The sequence below is a fragment of the Oryza sativa genome, chromosome 10 (assembly GCF_034140825.1).
Source record: "Oryza sativa Japonica Group chromosome 10, ASM3414082v1".
Lineage (NCBI taxonomy): Eukaryota > Viridiplantae > Streptophyta > Magnoliopsida > Poales > Poaceae > Oryza > Oryza sativa.
Window position 1 is genome coordinate 23,553,441 of NC_089044.1, and position 20,135 is coordinate 23,573,575.

At 43.2% G+C, this 20,135-nt stretch overlaps 2 protein-coding genes across 2 annotated transcripts; both read right to left on the reverse strand.

The window, feature by feature from the left end:
- Nucleotides 1-205: 205 nt before the first annotated feature.
- On the reverse strand, nucleotides 206-15,007 carry LOC4349486 (dnaJ homolog subfamily C GRV2). Its single transcript, XM_015758528.3, has 22 exons — nucleotides 14,240-15,007; nucleotides 13,249-13,482; nucleotides 13,058-13,145; nucleotides 12,551-12,759; nucleotides 12,166-12,267; nucleotides 12,030-12,092; nucleotides 9,226-11,415; nucleotides 8,577-8,939; nucleotides 8,333-8,473; nucleotides 7,396-7,788; nucleotides 6,804-7,295; nucleotides 6,343-6,566; nucleotides 5,903-6,247; nucleotides 5,492-5,783; nucleotides 4,224-4,673; nucleotides 3,793-4,138; nucleotides 3,089-3,432; nucleotides 2,547-3,008; nucleotides 1,925-2,049; nucleotides 1,449-1,572; nucleotides 911-979; nucleotides 206-774 (listed from the first exon to the last, which is right to left on the reverse strand). The coding sequence occupies exons 1-22, from the start codon at nucleotides 14,705-14,707 to the stop codon at nucleotides 547-549; spliced, it is 7,752 nt and encodes a 2,583-aa protein (XP_015614014.1). The 5' UTR covers nucleotides 14,708-15,007; the 3' UTR covers nucleotides 206-546.
- A 2,465-nt stretch (nucleotides 15,008-17,472) lies between these two features.
- LOC9267150 (protein MKS1) lies at nucleotides 17,473-18,708 on the reverse strand. Its single transcript, XM_015758495.3, has one exon. The coding sequence runs from the start codon at nucleotides 18,502-18,504 to the stop codon at nucleotides 17,824-17,826; it is 681 nt and encodes a 226-aa protein (XP_015613981.1). The 5' UTR covers nucleotides 18,505-18,708; the 3' UTR covers nucleotides 17,473-17,823.
- Nucleotides 18,709-20,135: the final 1,427 nt, after the last annotated feature.

Sequence of the window (20,135 nt, forward strand, 5' to 3'; positions counted from 1 at the left end):
CACTGTTGATGCCAGACTGATATCTTTGTAAAGAATGACGGTTAGTGTATTAAAATCCTATAAATTCGTTTAGACTTTTTGGATTAGCATTTCAGCATGACATTGACTGGTACCCCTAAATGTCAACCGACAACCGGCACAATTTGATTAAGCATCCATCAATTCATTTCTCTTCTAAAAAGGAGAAGGCAAACCGCACCCAAAATGAATCGATACACATTTTCAGCTTGCATATTCTATGGACAGGTATGTTACAGTGTAAAAAAAAACAAAACAACAATATGCTTTACATTCTCAAGAAACTAGCATGAACTCGACCTCTATGTAATGGAAAACTGTACAGGCTATGTACTGGCACTGCAACGCAGGCCTCCTGCCCCAAGTTGCGAGTAATGTATGGGTGAAACTGTATTTTGCTGTTGTAGCAAGTCCCCTTTGTGGCGCTCTGGCCTGTGTGCGAAATTGCTAGGCCAACCAAGCCAAAGAATAAAACTTGAAATGATCACACCGCTAATGATCTGAGCTTAACGTGGTTCATTTCGCACGCTATGAATGCTGATAAGAATGCCGCCCACTGGGATTTGCAGGAGCCGATGGTAGCGCTGGAGCTGTAGAAGGTAGCCGGACCAAGGCAGGCTGAGGTGGTGGTGCAGTAAGGGCGTAGGTCAGTCTTGACGATGAGCTCTCAATGAGCCCTGCAACTCCAGCAGCAGAAGACTGTGCATTGGATGGGAGGAATAAATCGTGCTTCTGGTCCTTGTAAGCACTCCATACCTAAGAAAGAACACATTGTTATTTTACTCACGTCTAGTGCTCATTTTCATTTAGTGCTGTTACTTCTAATGATCCCAACTTCGAATATGAACTACGGAGTACTCGAGATGGATGAACTCATCAGTAAGTTACTTACATCAGAAGAATTCAGAATTTCACGAACTTTAGCACAGTGTGCGCCTTCCGTTGCAAAAGCATGAAGCACCTGCATAATTTAAGAAAAAAAAATATAAAACAAGGGGCCAGCAGACGTACAAGCAGAAGAGGCCAAATCAAACTACCAAAACACATCATTTAACCACAATGAGATAAAACAATTGCATCCTCTTTTAACCATTCATCAAAATATCATATCTATGCCCTGAAAACCCTTGTTTTTTCATTCTAAATTTAATTTATGAAATTATTTCTCAAACGCTTCATGCATTTTCAGGTTTTCAATCTTTCAGGGCTAGTGTAAACTCCTGGTTTAGTTTGATGGATACAAGTCAGTCCATCTAGGTACTGAAAACAAGCATAAAAGGATGACTGGTTCTTAGTTAAGGACACTTCCTAACTTATGGCTATCATCTGCCTAAATAACATATATGATCAATTCAACTTTGTTTTGATTGCACCAAGCTGATGCGGAAGTCCCATGATAACTGAGAAAAATGGCTTAAGACGGTGCTTACCTCCACTGCCAAAACACGCCCAATTGAAGCCTCTGATTCATTCCACTTCATTTGGTTACACAGTCCCTGCCTGCCACCAGCTCGCCAATCAAGAATACCAAGCAGTACTTCAACAAGGCCAACCCTGTTTTCAATCATAGTTGATGAATATGTGTTAATTTTTTGCAAGACACATGATTCCATGCAAAAACTAGGATGAATGAACGTAAGCCTTGTTATCATTTGTTTTGCCTCAGAAGGACTGAACACATCAGATATGCTGATTTAATTTAAACAAAAGATTACTAGCTTTTCCATTTTCACTCAGCAGAAATAAAAAGAGATTCAGTACAATAGAATTTCTTTGGTCATGTTAGAAGTACAGAAACCTTTTTTTTTTTGGAGAGATCCTACATAGTGCCAAAATTTTCGTGTTAAAATCAAACAACATTGATTCCTTAAGTTATCCCTACATATGTATGATTTGAACAGCTTACTTTAGCCCCTGTGCAACAAGTGCATCTCTAGCCCGATTGCCAGCACCAACAACACGCTTTAGTGTCTCTAGTGCCAGTATACTTCCACCTTGCCATCCAATTGCTTTCATAAGCAATGGAACAACCTGCAAACAGTTGAAGCAAGAAAATATTTAGGTAGGTCTTTATATGCCATTCATGAAATAATGTGCTATGCGTCAATTGGATAGGACTTCATTTTTGGTTTCTCCTCCAATCAATTGTGAGAAAAGAGAAGTAACAAGTTATTGGAAGTCAATATTCAAAAGACCTTGACTAATAAAGACATTGAAATAGAGCCAACATGACTATTCAAAGTTGTAGGTTTTGCACTAAATCAATAAATCATTCAAGAAATGGAATCTTCTCAGGCCAAAACATTTGAACACTACAGGGCCAAATGTAATAATTACATTGCCATGAATGCATTCTAGATGACCAGGTTCACACTAAACTTAAGTGCCATCATGTCACTAAAAACTGTACTAAGTCAAACCACAAACCATACTGTTGGATAAGCAAAGAAATTAGTGTGTAAAAAAAAAATCAATACGCAAGTACCAAGAAAATTAAAACAGAAAAAACAAGGGTTGCAATTCAATACCTGAGGAGTTCCTGCACTTGTGGCTGCCATAGCTTCTGCACAAGTAGTGCTGGAAGCCAGCTGATGCAGCACTCGCAAACAACTAAGCCGGACACGTTCTTGTGGAGTCTGCACGGTAGAGTCCGCCGAGTTCTCTTGATTGCTAGGTTCCGCTTGCAACCTACTTGTGGTTTGTCCGGATGCCATAGTGTCCCGTCTACCCTCATATGCCATAGCTGAAACCAGCTTTGGAACATAACCTAGGTAACCAACATGGTCTGCAAGGGCTGGATGAACACGCAACAATGAAACCAATGCAGCAGAAAGCAGCAACGGAAGCTCTGGATCAACAGCATTCGCCTCATAGTGTGTGGCAGCAACTGATGAGACATACTGATCTAGCAGCCCTTCTAGGAACCTTTTAGGGTTTCTCAATGGAAACTTGGGATCCTTTAGGAAGAGTCTCACATAAATACCTCCAACCTGAAATTTGCACAGCATGAGAACATATAGCCCAATTTCAGGAAATGAAAATAATAGGATGATTCTAGACTAAACACTACCTGTGGCTCATCCTTCATTACATGCTGGCCAGATGCTTGTTCAGGCACATCCCAATCAACAACACGCCCTTTCATCTGCTCTTGGTAGAGGTCTGTGGCCATGGTTGACAACTGCGCAGAAAGAGAAGCTGCCATTGCGGGTGTCCATACAAGTTCAGGGGTTTCTGTGGTCTGTTCAAGACATGAAACAACAGCTTCACCAGGCCCATCTCTAATTGCAGAAACCAAACCATCAGGTAAGAATCTAGCAAGTGTGATTGCCACCCTGGGACCATGCATTGGCTGCCCAACAAGTTTGCCCAATAATGATGCAGCTGCAGCTCTTTGCTGCATAGGGATTTCCTCTACACAACATAAAAAAAAGTAAGTAATATGTTGCAAAGAAGTAGATCTAAAGTATTGGGAGTAAGTTAAAACATGAAATGATGAATACAAGTGAAAAGCAGTAAAAACAAAGCAACTCTGTCGAATGTTCAGAAACTTTACTGGAATTGAGTCTGGCAATGTAAACATGAGAAGTTTTTTGGATTTTTTTAAAAATGGAATAATTAGAGGAGAAATTATGCATAAAAGCATCAGCTTGTAAAGAATGCTAGAAACATGTAAAAACATTAAGTGTTTGAAATAATGACAATAAGCAGATCATCAGCTCATAGACTCAAAATCTCATATGAAACAAAACACGCTAAAGTAAATATTATCACCTTCAAGTGGTAACATAAGTTCTAGAATGTACACTACACCACCATGCTTGGCAGCAGCCCAGGCCAGCTCCGGTGTGCTGGCTAAAGAATAGAGGACAGTAAGGGCTCCATCCCTGCAAGAACGATTGCAGTGCAGTATCTGGAAAAGCAAAATGAGACTTGTTCTTTCTGCAACCATGGCTTCCAAACAAGGCGCATGCTTCGTCAGGAGAGAAAGAACGCTTAGGCAAATTTGTGGGATGTTGCTTTCAGGAGGAACAGGTAGCGCAAGACATTCAAAAAGAGGTGTCAACCGTTCCTTGGAAGCAAAAACAGCAGCCAATCCTGGATTACTGGTTAGAAGATTCTGCAGTAAAAAAATAAAATGCATTTTAAAATGTGCCTCATAGGTATAACACATAAAACTTACAAAACTTCTCCTGAAATGGTACCTGTAGTGATGTTAGCCCACTTCGGAGGTTCATAATCACTTCAGAATCTCCATCTGTTACTCCTCTATTGTGTTTTTCCAATGAATCTTCTTCTTTTCCTTCATTCGTTGAACCACTGATATCACCATTTTCAGTGACTGATGTCTCAATAGCTGTACCACATTGATGCATCATATTTTCATCCAAACTTAATGAATTCCACTTCTGTACTAGCTCTGCTATAAATTTAAGCAGCGCGATGCAAAAACCTTCCTGGTCACTTATTTCATAATCTGGTTGGTTGTTGTAAACTCTCAAGTACACATTACCAACATTCAGTTCTTTTGATAAAGCTTGGTATGTGAAACAATGTGATTCCGTCAAATCATATGAACCATCAGGTCCTTGGCTAGCACGCTGCTGGTCTACAAATTTGAGGAGCTCGCCTCTGGTGGAAGAATTCCATATGATCTGCAACAAGGAGAGTTATTAAGCTAAACATCACATGCATACATTCATCTAATAGTATTATATTATTGTTAGATAAAAGTGGTGTTGCATACAGAACTTATAATTATAATTTCTCATTGTCACATACAATAAAATAGTACTAGATTATTGTGAAATATTACCTCCGCCCCAAAATATAAGGAGTTTTAAGGTTGGACACAGTTATTAAGAAAGTTGGTGGAATTGAATGGAGGAAGGTTGTGATTGGTTGAGAAAAGAAGGTAGGTAGAGAATTTGAATGGTGGAAAGTTGTGATTGGTTGAAACGAGAACGTAGGTGGAGAAGTTATATTTTGGGAAAATTTTTGAAAGCTAGAAGTAGTTATATTTTGGGACAGAGGGAGTAACTACATTGAGCAGAAGGAGAAGAACTTATAGTTGCCCCATATAAAGCAAATATTGATGAAGCAACTTATAATCAAGAACATGATAAATATTGATGAAGCAAATTGTATGGATAAATGAATTAGTCGGTCTTATGTTCATTTCACAAAGAGAAAAACAAGAGTGCCATGCCCAGTCAGGAGTAATCTGAGAATGTGTATTCAACTATCATCGCTACGATTTTTAGCATGTCGAAAAAAAATCCACTCTAATGATAATTCCCTAAATTGAGCTTAACACGCTCTTGCATGTGTTTGTCTGCACATAACAATCACAGATGATGCAGGTTATGGTGAGGAACAAAATGCAAAAATTTCAAAGATATACTAATGACAATGATCATTGGATTGATGGAACACTCCAGGCATGTAATACAAATGAAATTTAATCTATTACCTCTGGTGACTCCAAATTTGCATTCAGATTTGACAACAGTTCTTTAGGTGGGTGGTTTCTCAGCATATCAGCAAGCTTCGGAGTAAGAAGCGCTCTTAGTGCATCAAAAGCAGATTGATTAGATGGGCTTATTCCATCACCACCAAGACCACAAAGCCTTGACAGAGCCTGAGTTGCATGTACAGCATGCAGATTTTTAGCAATCTGCACCCTTGCACCAACACCATGTGCTTCACTTGTTGCATTCTCTTCTGCTGTTGAATCGTACTGAAGCAATAGAGGCAACACATACCTGCGAGTAAATCTTAATTAGATATATCATTCACATAACTTGGGATTTCAGTATGCCATTCCCTAATCTATCTATCCAGATTAATAATAGTAATTGCAATTAGGATAGCAAGGCATTACCATAAAAATCCAGCCGCGAGCAGAGAACTTTGCAATTCTGATGACACTGATATATTAGCAGCTGTTTGCAGTGCAGCATCCACAGCCGATGGAACAAATTCAAGTTCTGTACTGTGCACAATATCCTCAACAAGGCCACCAAACTTAAGAATCTCAGCCCTTCCTGACTCAAACTGGCTGAGAACCGCAAATGTATGCATTATGTTGGTGACTATTCTTGCTGCCGGTTCATTTGCTGGGGTTGTGGGCTGAACAATGCACATGCAACGAGAAAGAAGTGTTGCCAACAATGGGATACCACCATCCCGTATGAGCTCTTCGCCATTTAATGAAGATGATGCGCATCTAACAAAGCATGAAGCACATAATCCAGTTGATATTCAATCAAAGTAAACATTATCTTAAAAAAACATAGGTAAAGTCAGTTTGTCTTCACTTACGTCAGCCAAATTAGCTCTGAAGCAGCTATCAAAAGAGGGGCTCTCTCAGATGAAAGAAAATTGCTATCATCCTTATCTACAGTGACTGCATTTAGCAACATTGGATAACCAGCATACTTGAATGGTTCCAAGACATGTCCATATCTCTTGTACAAGATGCACTGTGCCCTGAGTAAGAGTAGCAGCCTCCAAACTTGTGGTCCCTGCAGTCCCTGCATACTTGCCTGCATGTAGATAATATATTTAGTGATTACCCAGCAGTGTAAAACCATATGTTAAAAGGGTGCATTGAAAAGAAAAAAAAAACTTAAGGGACTCTCCTTTTTCACATAAAAACCAAGAGTTCCAACTGCATTCATTTGTAGTTAAGCTTAGCTAATCAATAAGATAATTCAACTTTAACTAAAAAAATGAGTATGTGAAAGATTGCAGGATATCATCCGAGGAAGAAATGAGTATACCTGCAATCGTTCGTAAGCCTTTTGCACAGCAACAAACTTTTCTCTTCCCTCAGGATTCTTATCTGGATGGTATTTTATTGCCAGCTTACGGTATTGGCGCTTAAGCTTCTCTTCGTCAATGTTTTCAATGTTGTTTGTCAAATTGCCCGAACTTAACTCAGATGACTGCTTGCTACTGCCGTTCTCACCAAGGACAAGATCATCAAGAGAGATCTCCAGTATCTTACAAGCATCTTCTTCAGATAGATCCATTGGACGACGAGTTAACTCTTCACGCCACATTGCCAACAATGACTGCAAAAACTCTACATGTTCAACAATGGGCCAGTTAGGAAACCTAATCTCGTCACATAGGTTCCGGAGGTAGTATCGGTGGCACCACATCTCATCTTTCAGATTCGGGTAGGTCACAGGTGGCATAGGAGCATAATCATACAATGAATGACAATGTTGAGCCAATTTCTGAGGAAAGTCACCGAGATGCTGCAGGACCTGAGAAAGCCAGTCGTATGGACAGAACAATTTGAAAATTAGATTAAAAACTCATGATCTCAAAGTAAACATTTTAACAAATAACTAGGGTGGTAAATACCTGACGAATTAGATGCTCCGCCCGCATCTTGTGGGTCCATATAATCTCTGGCGTGTCAGAATCAGACACCATTGCGGCAGCAAAAGCTGAAGGTCCACTGCGTTCTAAGACATACAACAATGATTCTGGGAGCAGTCCACCTAGTACACTGCGCTTTGCCAAAGGCAATGATGAAGATACTGCTGCCTCTTCACCACCATGAAATGCCTGATGAGTATGTGTGGCTGAAAAGAGTTGTGCGATCGATAGGAGATTTGAACCGGGATATGCCAATGCAAAGTAAAAGGCACCGGTACTATATAGTCGAATCATAGCTTTGGGGTTTCTTGTGACAATAGCCTTAAGTAATGAGGCAGCTGCTTCAACAATGCTTGGTTCCCCAGTAAGCATAGCCTATACCATTTCAAATTTATCATTTCCTGTCAGTGTTCGATAATAGAAGTAGACAAAAATAAAACTATCCAAAAGCAAGAAAGAAATAATATGAAAGAATGAACAGAACATTGAGGAGTTAAAGCATGAAATTTATACATGTAAGAACAGCTTGTCGAGAATATAACCAAGTCTCCTTGGGACTATTGGTTGTCTGGCAGTGCCAATGAACTATAATTTATTGTTTGACTGCAAATTTGTAAATTCTGTAAATTACAATATATATACACACACTATAGGAGACTGTCCTACAGTAATTTTCCAAAAAAAAAAAAAGGAGCTATAATTTTCAGCACTGTTGTATTAAGGAAAGATACTTCATCAGCATATCTTAATTGTTGCATTATGCTTAACATCCATGCTTCTAACCATAGCCTAAGCTATCAGTTGTAAATTAAGGGTATGAAAGCTCTTCTTATACACATGGCCAAATAATAATATAGCTAGGTCATCATACACAAACTAGTCCCCGCATGATAGGGGAAGCAAATTTGGAACTAAGTACCTGAGCAACATGAGGAAGGCATCTTGGACTTGACAATATACGTTTCACCCTAGGAGTTGGTGTCACTATCTCTCCTGCATCATCAAGATCAGAATGTGCAGATGCCATACTGTGTAATATAGACAATGCAGCATCCCCAATCTGTAAATAGAAATACATTTTGCATAAGTGTTAATTGATGAGTAAAATAAAATTGTCGTGCATGTTTGCATGTCGGTTTGATACCAGGCTGTAGATTCAATACCTGACTAGGAGTAAGAACAGGCACTTTAACAGCAAGTGCCCAACGGAGTTCCCGGATATCACGTAATCTTTTCCAGTCAGACATACCAGAAGCCCAACATTTGGTGGTCCAATCAATTGACTTCTTTGACCATAGCCTTCTGATAGCATCCTTTTCTAGAGGGCCAACTTGTTTACCGTCTTTGTCAATATACATCCACTCTTTCAGAGGTTCCATAAATGCAGTTGCCGCGATCAGGTTAGACTGCAAAGGAATAGCTGTCCGCTCAGATGCTTCATGAGCGACAGTTAACATATCAACAGCCAAAACACATCCTCCAACCAAAACACACACTTCAACATTTGAAAGGTCGTTCATCAAGGCCTACAAAAACATGAAGAAACTTACTCAGGCAGATTTCTCAGAAAAAAAGTATGTTAGGTCAGCAAAATCATATTAGTTTTTTATAGTAGTCTGAAGTCATGAACATGTTCTAGAGCTATATCATCGCGTTTATGAATTCTGGACTTCTGGTGTACGTGCAGCAAAGTCCACATGAATAGAACTTGTCGACATTCCCATATCTAGTATACTTATGCCCATCTTATTTGCTGATACAAAAGAAAATGGGAGAAGTGCAAAGAGGTAATTCAGCTAGAGTACAACCAACCTTTAACAGTAGTAGCAAGCGATGTCTTAATGCCCTATCATCTGTTCTGTCCAAGAGAACAGTAATATGTGCTGTGCCATCGAAAGGTCCAATAACTTTGTTATGTTGTTCATAAACTATAGCCATTGCCCTTGAACAAAGTTCTCTTACAGAAGAACCTCCTCCCCCACCAAAACCATCCAATCTTCCCAAGTCACACCAATCATCAGATGAACCCAGTTCATCAGGGACTGCACCATCCACAGTAAGACCAATGTCTGCATCGCACAAGAAGCGGTGATACAGAGCTCTAAAAAAGGCAACAGGATCACGCAGTGGGAAATCCTGTGCTCGGTAATTGCTTCCACTTTCAAGAAGAAGCCGCAGATAGTATTGGCCCACACAGACTTCTTTGGACAAGCTAGGGTAGCTAACTGAAAACTCAACATAATTCCATGAAATTCGTGGTAAGGTTTCACTATCACTGGCATCCTCAGTGACTGAACTTCCAGGGACAATGTCATCAGTTCGTTCTTTCTCAACATCAAGGCTATGAACTTCAGCTTGCAATGCCTCCCTTAATTCTTGTCTAGTGCGTTCATTCCATATCAAGTCTGCTCTATTGTGATCAAGACTGAATGCTCTCCAAAATCCATACCAGTTGCACAGTAGCCTGCCAGATCCAACAGGTGTGTTTTCCACCACAACCTGTGCAGGGACTGAAAAATCTAAATGTGCAGAGTTAGCAAGGTCACCATTGCCATTGGAGTCCACTAAATAAGCATGTGAATCCAGCTGTGGTGCCCCAGTTTGATGATTATTTTCATAGAAGGCCTCAGGTACAAAACCATGTGGAACTGCCTGAGAAGGATCAATACTTATGCCTGGAGAAGGGGTATATGCAGTAGGGTACTGATTAGCATGCCTCTGATGGACATCTGCTCCAAAGGGACCAACATTGGTGTGCCCAAAAAAATCCCCTTCATTGTTATTTGAGGGCATCCCTTGTTCTGGTACAGCCATACTCTTGCCACCACGGGACCTCCTCTGCTGAAGTATCCGTTTCTGCCTTCTGCTTAATGGTACTTCATCATACTGGTTCTGAGAATCTTCATCTGATCGTGTGTGAAGATAAGCAACAAGTCCAGGGGGAAGTATTCTTGACAGCAAATCCAGTGCAGGTTGATAAGAATCAGCCCAGAGAGCAACAAGCTGTCGACTAACATCACGTCGCTCACCAGCAGGGTAGAAGAAAGCATTCAGTAAATGCCTCAGAAGAGCACCATCCTTCAAGGCAGCATCACGCATGGACTCTGCTGCTATTGCATCTTCTTCAGCAATTGTACGCATAATAACAGAAACAGTCTCCCTCACACTTTCAGCAGGATGGGCAAATAATGCAAACAAACGACGGCGCAAACCAGCGACTTGACGTAGTAGCTCAACAAATGTAGCATGTTGGGTTGTTTCACCATGGGGTTCACAAAGCATAGCTTCAAGGACTTCCACAATGGACAATGACAGTAATGGTGAAACTGATAGTGGCCTTAATCTGTTAACAAGGATTGGAACATAGACTGGTTGTGAGAACAGTACAGACTTTGCATGCATGTAAGTAGCATGTGACTCTCCCCTTGTATCCGTTAACATGGATGTATCACCAGGACCACCACCAATTAGCATAGCCACAAGTCCAGCAGCCTCAGCTGCTACTCCCTCTGAACCATTTCTAAGCAAACCCATTATTCTCCCTACAGCCACAGGAAATGCCATCACGTGTGCTGACACACTTCTTGATGTGAGGAGCCTCCGTAAGCATGCGACAAATCCCATTATTGTCGCTGCTGCTTTTGGTGATGGAGGTGGAAGAGGAGGAGCATCAGCAGGAAGGTTCTGCGGTGTAGCTGGGAGAAGACTAATTAGAGCCATTAGGACCACTTCAGGTACTTCAATATTGACGGGCACTCCAGTATAGGGTATGCATGCATTGAACTCCCTTATTCTACGCCACAATCTGATTTTTGCTCCAGGAACAGTGTCGGATGAAACTACAGCCTCTTTAGCAACAGTAGCTAAATGTTTTATGTGCATGCTAGCAGCTTCCATATCAACAGTGTGATGGGATATGTGAACACGGGCTACTCCACAGGGTGGATCTATGCGATGACCAGGCATGGTCAACCTTGGTAGCACTGGAATGGCACACTGGCTCTGAGTAAGGAGATTAAAAAAGAATGTGAGGTGCCAATGTGAGCATGGTAATGGTAGCAAACAAATGCAAGATGAGCATGGCCTAATAAGTAAGCAAGGTGAATATTTTGCTATCAAGAAGTCATTATGGTCGCAGTCTTCAGAGCAGCTTTGCTCAAGTACAATTCTGAGTCAGTATACAATCCCCTAAAAGAAACTAAGAAACAGTTATACAATTACATATTACATATAGGAAATAGCAGGATTAAATAAGCACTCATTACAAAGGGGACATATATGGTGTTTATCTCATTACACTGTTCAGTAAATTTCTGGCTTTGACAAATTAGATGTGTCATGTAAATTGTACTCTTACATACAACTTCTGAGGTGTAACTGAAATTGTCGAACAGAAACTATGACTTAAATGCTGACCGGAATATGTGCCTTCATCTTCTATTTTTTAAAAAAGTGCATCACTAAATCCATGGTGAAGTACAAATAAGACAGTCATGCTCGCCACACACCATAAATTTGAGCATTAAAATACATCAAGGTGGACCTCAGTCATTTTGTATCTTTGCAATTCCATATTGAACTCAAGTGATATAAACTGACTAAGATCGAAGTCATACCTGGTTTTGTAAAACATCAAGAACTGTTGCAAGTAAACTATCACGGGATGTACTTGCATATACCTGAGTGAGGAAACAGCCAAGAATTAGGAGGCATTCGTGGTATTGTGCATAGAGACTATGCATGCATACTTACATGAATCGGGCAACCATCATTGAATTCGAATGCAAACATCTGCGGTTCTTCTGCAAATCGCACAAGGGCACTTACTGTTGAGAGAGGTCGAACAATGATAGCCTGAAAAGAAAATATTCAGAGCAAAGAAGTTAGAACCCTAACATGCTAAAGATAAAGGGAGCAAGGAAGGAGAAGCGGTCTTGCAAAAGAAACTCCAGAGGAGACAACCATGTAGAGGGTGCAACAAAAGACTTACCCATGGCCCATGGGCCTCATCCCTTGAAACTACAATTACTAGTAAGTTGATTTGGCAAGGGGTGTAGAAAGTTGATGCATGTTCATATGTAATCGAAATTTTACGAATAGTTTGTATGAGAACAGGTGAAAAGAAGCCAACATCTACCTCATAATTCTCCGGTCGTCTTTCGACAAGTGAAGTGTTTGTAAGAACAAGCTGTCGAGAAACGGAATCACCATGATCTCCAAGTCCCCCCCTTGGTCCAATACCCAAGCTCAAGCTCTCAATGCTAGCAGTGCCATGTGCAGCAGGACGCAATCTTGTTACTGACCATTCTCCATGCCGAGTTTCAGCAGCTCCAACAGCCTCGTTTGCTGGGAAAAGAAGTTACACCAGTTTAAGTTTCTGCTCCCTTTAGCGCAATAGATACGGGATTATGGAGCTCATACATGACATATACATGGAATTCATTGACAGTTGAAGGTGACATTTCATACTGAGTCAGTTCGTAATGATTTGGAACCATAACCCCAGTTAAGGTGTTGCCTAGCATCAAAATCATATGAATGGCAAGGTGCCATACGAAGATGATGCACGACAGTCACATAAATAGGTGTAGAAAAATGGTAGCACCAAGGTGAAGCTTATCGTTGCAAGAGATTCAAAGCCTACCTCTCTTTGCTATGAAGTCAGTAGCTGTCATTGACTGTGAATTGTCCACATGTAGTGATACTCCAACCATCGAGTTGGCTGTTTTTGTCTGTAAGATAACCGGCATTAGGATGTTACATCAATATGTGTAATCTGCATATCATGTAGAAAGGAATGGAACGATTGGACAATGGGATGACAGAAGGGTGTACCAAATATGATATAATCAGAGTGTTTGTACTGCCTGAAGCAGCCATAAATGCTTTGGACTTCCTCCCATAAAGGGGGCATAGCACAAAACCTCCTCCTTCAGCAGTCCTCTTCCCATAGCTATCCCCCAAGAGAATGATAGCAGGAGAATCCATATCTCTAAAGTCCAAGCACCAGCGCAGATCACCAGAATGTCCTTCAAGGAGCTCAATGCCCACTGAAGTAACCTTGAGTTTCTATAGAGAGTAGATCAAAACCAGGAACCAAGAATCAGAAACCAACAACTGGTGATTAAACAACAGTATATTCCTTTGAAACAGCTTTGAGTGAGTACATTTCATTGGAGATATGCTGAAAGTAGCTATCTCATCTAACTATGCATCAAGTTAATAAATTGTTGGCTGCAGATTTCAAATATTTCTAGTTTTCTACCAGCTAGTTATAGAACTCAGTTTTAATTAATAGGTGTTGCAGCACCTGATTCCGAAAAAAAAGGTGCCATAGATAAGACTATAACAAACCAGGAAAGGAAGATTATTGTAAAGGCACATTGCTTTGTTTCTAATAGTAGTCCAATTGGTAGCATGTTAACCAAATTTGGTGCTGTGACAGTATACAGCGATTTGTAACACAAGGACATATCATAAGCAACCAATTTGGGCATAAGCTTAAGGCTTCAGTTCAGAGCGATGAAACCGCTCTGTTTGCCATTCCACTTTGTTTCACTAATTAGCCAGTTCAGCTACATGAGGTAGCCTTTAATTATAATAAATATGAGGATAATGCAGTTAATAGCACTGCTGTGGATCCGAAAACTAGAGAGAGGATTGGGCTCTCTGAAGCATGAATCATTCAGCGCAGAGTGTGATGCAGAAATATTTGTAAGGGATTGAACCTTGCATTGCAATAGTAGTGCAAATAATACACAAGACAGCAGAGGTGAGAGTACGAAGGAAGATCAGATTTGGGATAAGACGATGGAGGAGAGCTTACGAAGGGCGCCCACTCGTGGGTGCGGCGGCGGAGGTGGAGGACGGGGAAGTCGAGGACGGGGTGGACGGGGCGCAGGCGGTGGAGCTCGGTGAGGATCCCGGCACGGAGCGGCGAGGAGAAGCGCAGGGCCTTGAACTTGCCGCGGGCGTCGGTGCGGAGGGTGAGCGTGAACTCGGTGGCGTTGCCCTCGGGCGCGGCGCGGTCGAAGCCGTAGGAGGCGTCGTAGGAGTTGGTGACGGCGAGGGTGGCCGGGTCGAGGGTGACGAGGCCGGAGGAGGCGATGCAGAGGATCCGCCTGTACCTGCCCCTCCACGAGTGCTTGACGACGAAGTACCTGGCGAGGTACTCGGGCTCCTCGGCGGCGGCGGAGGAGGAGGAGGAGGCAGAGGAGGCGCGGGGCGAGGAAGGGGAAGACGCGTCGGGCGCCGGCGGCGGGGCGGAGGCGGCGTGGCGGCTGGCGAAGTCCATGGTGGAGAAGTCTATGCGGCGGCGAGCATTAGGGTTCCACCAGTGGAAGGGGAAGAAGGCTCCGGGCGGCGGGGGCTGCGCCGGGGAGTGGCGCGAGTGATTCGCCCCCAGCGCGGCCGATCTGAGCGACGAGATCCCCCACCCGATCCTGGCCGGCGATCGCCCGTTGGGTGGGTCGGTCGGTGCCCCCGCTCTCCGGCGGCGGCGGCGGAGAGATTATCCTCTTCTCGGCTTTGATCGATCGGATTGATTGCGTTTTCCTCCTCTTCTTCTTCGTGCGATCTCGTCTCGTCTCGTCTCAGGTAGAAATCCTTTCTTTGTTTTTTTTTTAATTTAACAAAAACACATGCGCCGGCTTGGCTAATGCCCTTCTCCTTCGTGTTGGTGTCGTGTCGTGTCGTAGCCAGGAAGGAAGGAGAAAGAGAAAGAGTCCCCTCTCCTTGGCTGTATGCCTGTCTCTTTGGGCTTGTTTTTGCCGAGGAAATAAAAATTTTTGAGTATCACATCGGACGTTTCATCGGATGTTGGAAGAGGTTTTCGGATACAAATGAAAAAACTAATTTTAGAACTCGCGGGGAAACCGCGAGACGAATCTTTTGAGCCTAATTAAGCCGTCATTAGTACATGTAGGTTACTGTAGCATTTATGGCTAATCACGGACTAATTAGGCTCAAAAGATTCGTCTCGCGATTTCCACCATAACTATGTAATTAGTTTTTTTTTATCTATATTTAATACTCCATGTAAGTGTCTAAAGATTCGATGTAATATTTTTGGAAAAAAAAATTTTGGAAACTAAACAGGCCCTTTGTCTAGGAGAGACAAAACCTTATTCCTCTCCTATTCACTCAAACTTATGAACAATGTACTCTCCTAATGTAATTTTGATAAATACTCTAGATCTATAAACTTATTTATTGTAGATGGTATATTTGATAAAATTTATTCTAATATAAAGCTGGTGATGGTCGAGGTTTTACCCTTTCATGAGTTGTTCGTCGTTTTATCAGTCGTATAAAAAAGATTTTTGAAACTTACTTTTAAATTGATCTAGATATTTCCCCCTAAAAAAATTGATCTATATATTATTTCATTGTTTTCTTCTTCTTTTTTCCATCCTTGCATGTTAAACCACTAAGAGTAGGTGAAAGTTTGCTTAACTGTTCAATCAATCCATAATTTAAGGGTTTGACCAAATTTCGTTCTAAATGTCAAATATTTATGATGAGAGGGAGTTTTTGGATCATAAATATTTGGCATTTATGTTGTCTTTTAAATATGGTGTTTACTATTCGTCTTATTCAAATATGTAAAAGTACAAGGCACACCAAAAGTATCTTTAGTAATAAACAAGCGGCAAAAAAAAAAGGTACTACCTCAAGAATTATATGGAGTATGTTCAGATTCGCAGTACTTCCATCCGATTCTACGTTCTTATTTGACAGATGTAGTAATTATAATATGGATGGTTAAATTTATGCCTAAAGTCAACCATCAAAGGGTGTACATGGAGCATTATGTTGGTTCATCGCGTTAACCAAGGAGTACATATGGAAATTTGGGCAAACCAAAAGGTACTCCCTCCGTTTCAGAGTCCCTTTGAAACACATGATTGTCAAAAGACGGGAATAGGAAAAATATAGAAATAGATTGTCATGTTCATTGGATTCCTACAGTAGTTGAAAACATAGCAAAGTTTCAAAACTATCGTTTGATAGTCACACATGAAAAAGGTAGGATTTCAAGACACAGGAAGAAGAAAAAAACATGAGCTAAGACATCATGCTAATTTTCTTCCAAAAATTCTCTACAATAGTCCATTATGTACGAATTTCAAAGGAATTGGCAGGAATCAATCCTTTGTTTCAAAGGATCTCATATGATTATTTCCTACAAGGTATACATCCTTTTGAATTCCTATCTTTTTTCCTTTGTTTCAAACGGGGTCTCATATTGTAAGTTATTTTGATTTTTTTCTAAGTTAAACTTATTTAAGTTTGACCAAATTTATAGAAAAATATAGTAGCAATTTTAGTAAAAAAAACAAACATATTATAAAAATATATTCAATGTTAGATTTAATGAAATTAATTTGGTTTTTTAGATGTTGCTAATTCTTTTTATAAATTTAGTTAACTGCGAAAAAAGGTCAAAACGACTTATGATATGAAACGGAGCCATATCATGTTCACTTCAAAAAACAGCAATATAATAGAGATAGAAGAAAGGTGCTTGTCGATGGAGGGTCCGTGCAGAAGCGCAAATATCTGTCCTCTATGATTTGCTCATGTGTCGATGATGAAATTCAGGATGTGTCAACATTTGTCTCATGCATAGCATGCTCTGCATCCACTGCATTCAGGGTTCCAGCCTTTCATTATCAGAGATACTACTTCCTTATGAACCTGTATCTGAACTTTTTGCGAGATACTATACTACTATTAAGATGACAAACTGATCTGATCGGAATAACATGGGCACGACAGCTACAGTATACATACCATTACAGAGTCTTTACGCCACTTGTTCAAGGAAACCTTTTCAAAGTCAAAACAGAAAAGAAAAATAAAAGGTGAAATCCTTCTTCGATCACCCTGTTTGGAACTTAAAGGGTTGAAATTTTGGATGCAGCATTTCACGTCCAGACGAATACGGCCCAGCGTTTCAGAATTCAGAGGGTTAGTTTTCTGCAGCATATTTAATTTACCTCAGATATTCAATTGATGAAACAACATGAATCATGCATGTCAACACCTGCTGACCGCTGAGAACAAAAACAATAACAATAATGTATTCGCACTCTAACACATAAGTTATTCCTCCATCTTAATTATTTATTTTACAGTGTGGAAAACACATCTATCTCGTGGCCGGCCTCAGCCTGGCACTAACATACTATTTATAAGTTGTTGGTAAATCCTCCTCCTGACGAAGAAGAACTAATACTAATGTAGTAATAACCGAGAAGAAGCAAAAAAGATGCATGGAACCTTGGATGCATGGTTCCGATTATTTGCGTGAATGCGCAGGCATTGATCATCCGATCTGGGTTGGGTCCTTCCTAATAACTCAATGGTACAATCATGCCGCATGCATGCGTACGTGGATATTGGCGATTAATGATCCGGGAACGGTACATCCGGGGCGGAGAAGACGGTGGCGGTGGCGGTGGCGGCCGGCGACGACATCACCGGCACGAACGGGGCGGCGTACGCGCAGAGAGCCGGCGGCAGGTCGGAGGCTGGTGCACGCGCGAGCAGTGGGATCTCCGGCGGAATGAAGTGGTGCGTCGTTGGCAGTGGCGGCGGCGGCGGATCGACAACGACGTAGGAGTGGGAGTGGGACGACGGCGGTGGCGGCGCGTGTGCGTGGTGGTGGGAGGTGTTGGTGCAGCTGTCGGCGCTGGAGGAGGAGGAGGAGGAGTCGTGGTGCGAGTGCGAGGCGGCGGTGCGGGCGCTGTCGAGTCCGGTGAGCCTCTGCACGATGGACATGAAGTCGCGTGGGCTCGTGCGGATCACCTTCGGCGAGTGCGTGTATATAATCACTGGCTGCTGCTGCTGCTGCTTGTGTTGCTGGCGCGACGGCGGGCGGTGAGCTGCGGCGGCGGTGGCGGCATTGTTCTTGTTCTTCGTCGTCGTCGTCAGACCGGAGGCGGAGGAGGTGGAAGAGTTGGAGGAGGAGGAGGACGATGCGGCGGCGGGTGGCTGCTTGTGGATGAGGCGGGAGCCCCTGTGGACTTTAAACGGCGGCGCGGTGTTGGTGGCGGGGAGGGGCAGGCGTGGCGAGGTGGGGCTCATTGTTGCCGGTGAGCGGCCGGCGGTGAGACGATCGACGGATGGAGGCGCCGAAGGAGAGGGGCTATACGACTATAAACAGGTGAGTGAATTGCGGGATATTTGGTTGGGTCAAGGTGCGGTGCAGAGCCATAAGCGGCATGCGTGTAGCTCGGACGGACACCTTTGCTTCTCTTCTCCTCTCTTGGTTGCGTCACCACGGTTGCGCTAGCTCTTGCATCTGTGTTGCCATGTCCACCAGCCACCTGCAAAATGCTACTAATCGTTTTCGGCCCCGTGGGTTTTGCCTAAACTTTTCATTTTGTACGTCTAAAGTATGTCGTATAAACTTTATATGCGTAAACGAATCAGTGTCCTCCACCTTGACAAATCATGGAGCAAAATACAAGCGACCAGCAACTATATACTTAGAAACGGACTCGTATAGAGTTTTGGCCCAACATAATTTTATATGGTGAAATTTTAAGGTTCTCCACAGGTCTTCCATCCTGGGCCCCAGGGCGTGGCCTAGGGGTGGAATTTTGAAGTGCTCCAAATAGTACATCGATACATCATATATAGATGGTGGGAAGATTTTAAAAGTGACAATGAAGTGTCAACAGTTTTGTGTTGGGCATGGCACCAAGTTTGAGAATGCAAACTATTCTACCGAATATTGAGAATGCGCTATCATTGAATGGCATCTCCCTGAGACCCAGGTACTGAATCGATTGCCTTTTGATGGTGGGAGGGTAAAATTGTACTCTTGCATGTATGGAGCATGTACAAATGTAGCGCCCGTTCCGTCGTGGCGCCTAGCGGGAAAATTATCTCTTAAAAACCCTAATTGTGAAATTTGCTTCCTTGCTTGTTGTCTAGCGTCCGTGCCATCTCAAGATCTCAAATCCCTGATCTATCGTCGAGTTCAATTCCGAATCCAAATCCTTCCAAATCGAATCCCTCCGCAAAAGTCTATTTTGCCTCCCCAGGGTCGATGGGCTGAATTTCTCTCGGCCCATCTCCCCCTCCCTCCCGGCGCTCTCTCTCTCTCTCTTCCCCCGCTCCGCCCGCGCGCCGCGCGCGCGTGCGCGAGAGCCGCGCCCAGCGCCCCTCCCTCCGCTCCGCCCGCGCGCCGCGCGCGCATGCGCGAGAGCTGTGCCGTCCGCGCCGCCCGGCCCCGCTGCCCTGCCGCGCCTGCAGCCGCGCAGCCGCCCGGCCCCGCAAGCCAGCGCGCGTGCCCGAGCCGCGCCGCTCAAATCCGCCGCGCCTCCCGTTGCTTCCCGCGCGCGCGTGCCGTGGTGGCCGACCGCCTGGTCGCCGCCGTCGTCAGCGCCTGCCCGCGCCTGTCGCCCGTGTCGCCGCTCCGCTCCAAACCGTCCCGCCGTCATCACCGTCGTCATCGCCTCGGCCCCGCCTCTCCGCGCGCAAGCCGCCAAGGGACGGAGGCAGAGCCCTCCTCCCTCTGCCGCGACGCCCCCGCTCCCCTCCTCCTTTTCCCAAAGAAGCAAGGGGCGAGCCCCCCTTTCTCTCCCTCTTTTTCCCCTTTTCCTCCCGCCGGCGTCATCCTCCTCCCTCCGCCCTGTCGCCGATTTGGACGCGAGCGCCGAGCGCCAGCTCGCGTCTTGACCGCCCAAAGTCGGTTCCCAAACCGACAT

What these genes read in the sequence shown, in the direction of transcription:
- LOC4349486 (XM_015758528.3), bottom strand. Translation starts at nt 14,707, where the DNA reads ATGGACTTCGCCAGCCGCCACGCCGCCTCCGCCCCGCCGCCGGCGCCC. An exon ending in CAAATTTGGAGTCACCAGAG is followed by an intron (nt 4,674 to 5,491) that starts GTAATAGATTAA and finishes TCCTTGTTGCAG; the next exon opens with ATCATATGGAATTCTTCCAC. An exon ending in GTGGGCTAACATCACTACAG is followed by an intron (nt 4,139 to 4,223) that starts GTACCATTTCAG and finishes TTTTTACTGCAG; the next exon opens with AATCTTCTAACCAGTAATCC.
- LOC9267150 (XM_015758495.3), bottom strand. Translation starts at nt 18,504, where the DNA reads ATGAGCCCCACCTCGCCACGCCTGCCCCTCCCCGCCACCAACACCGCG.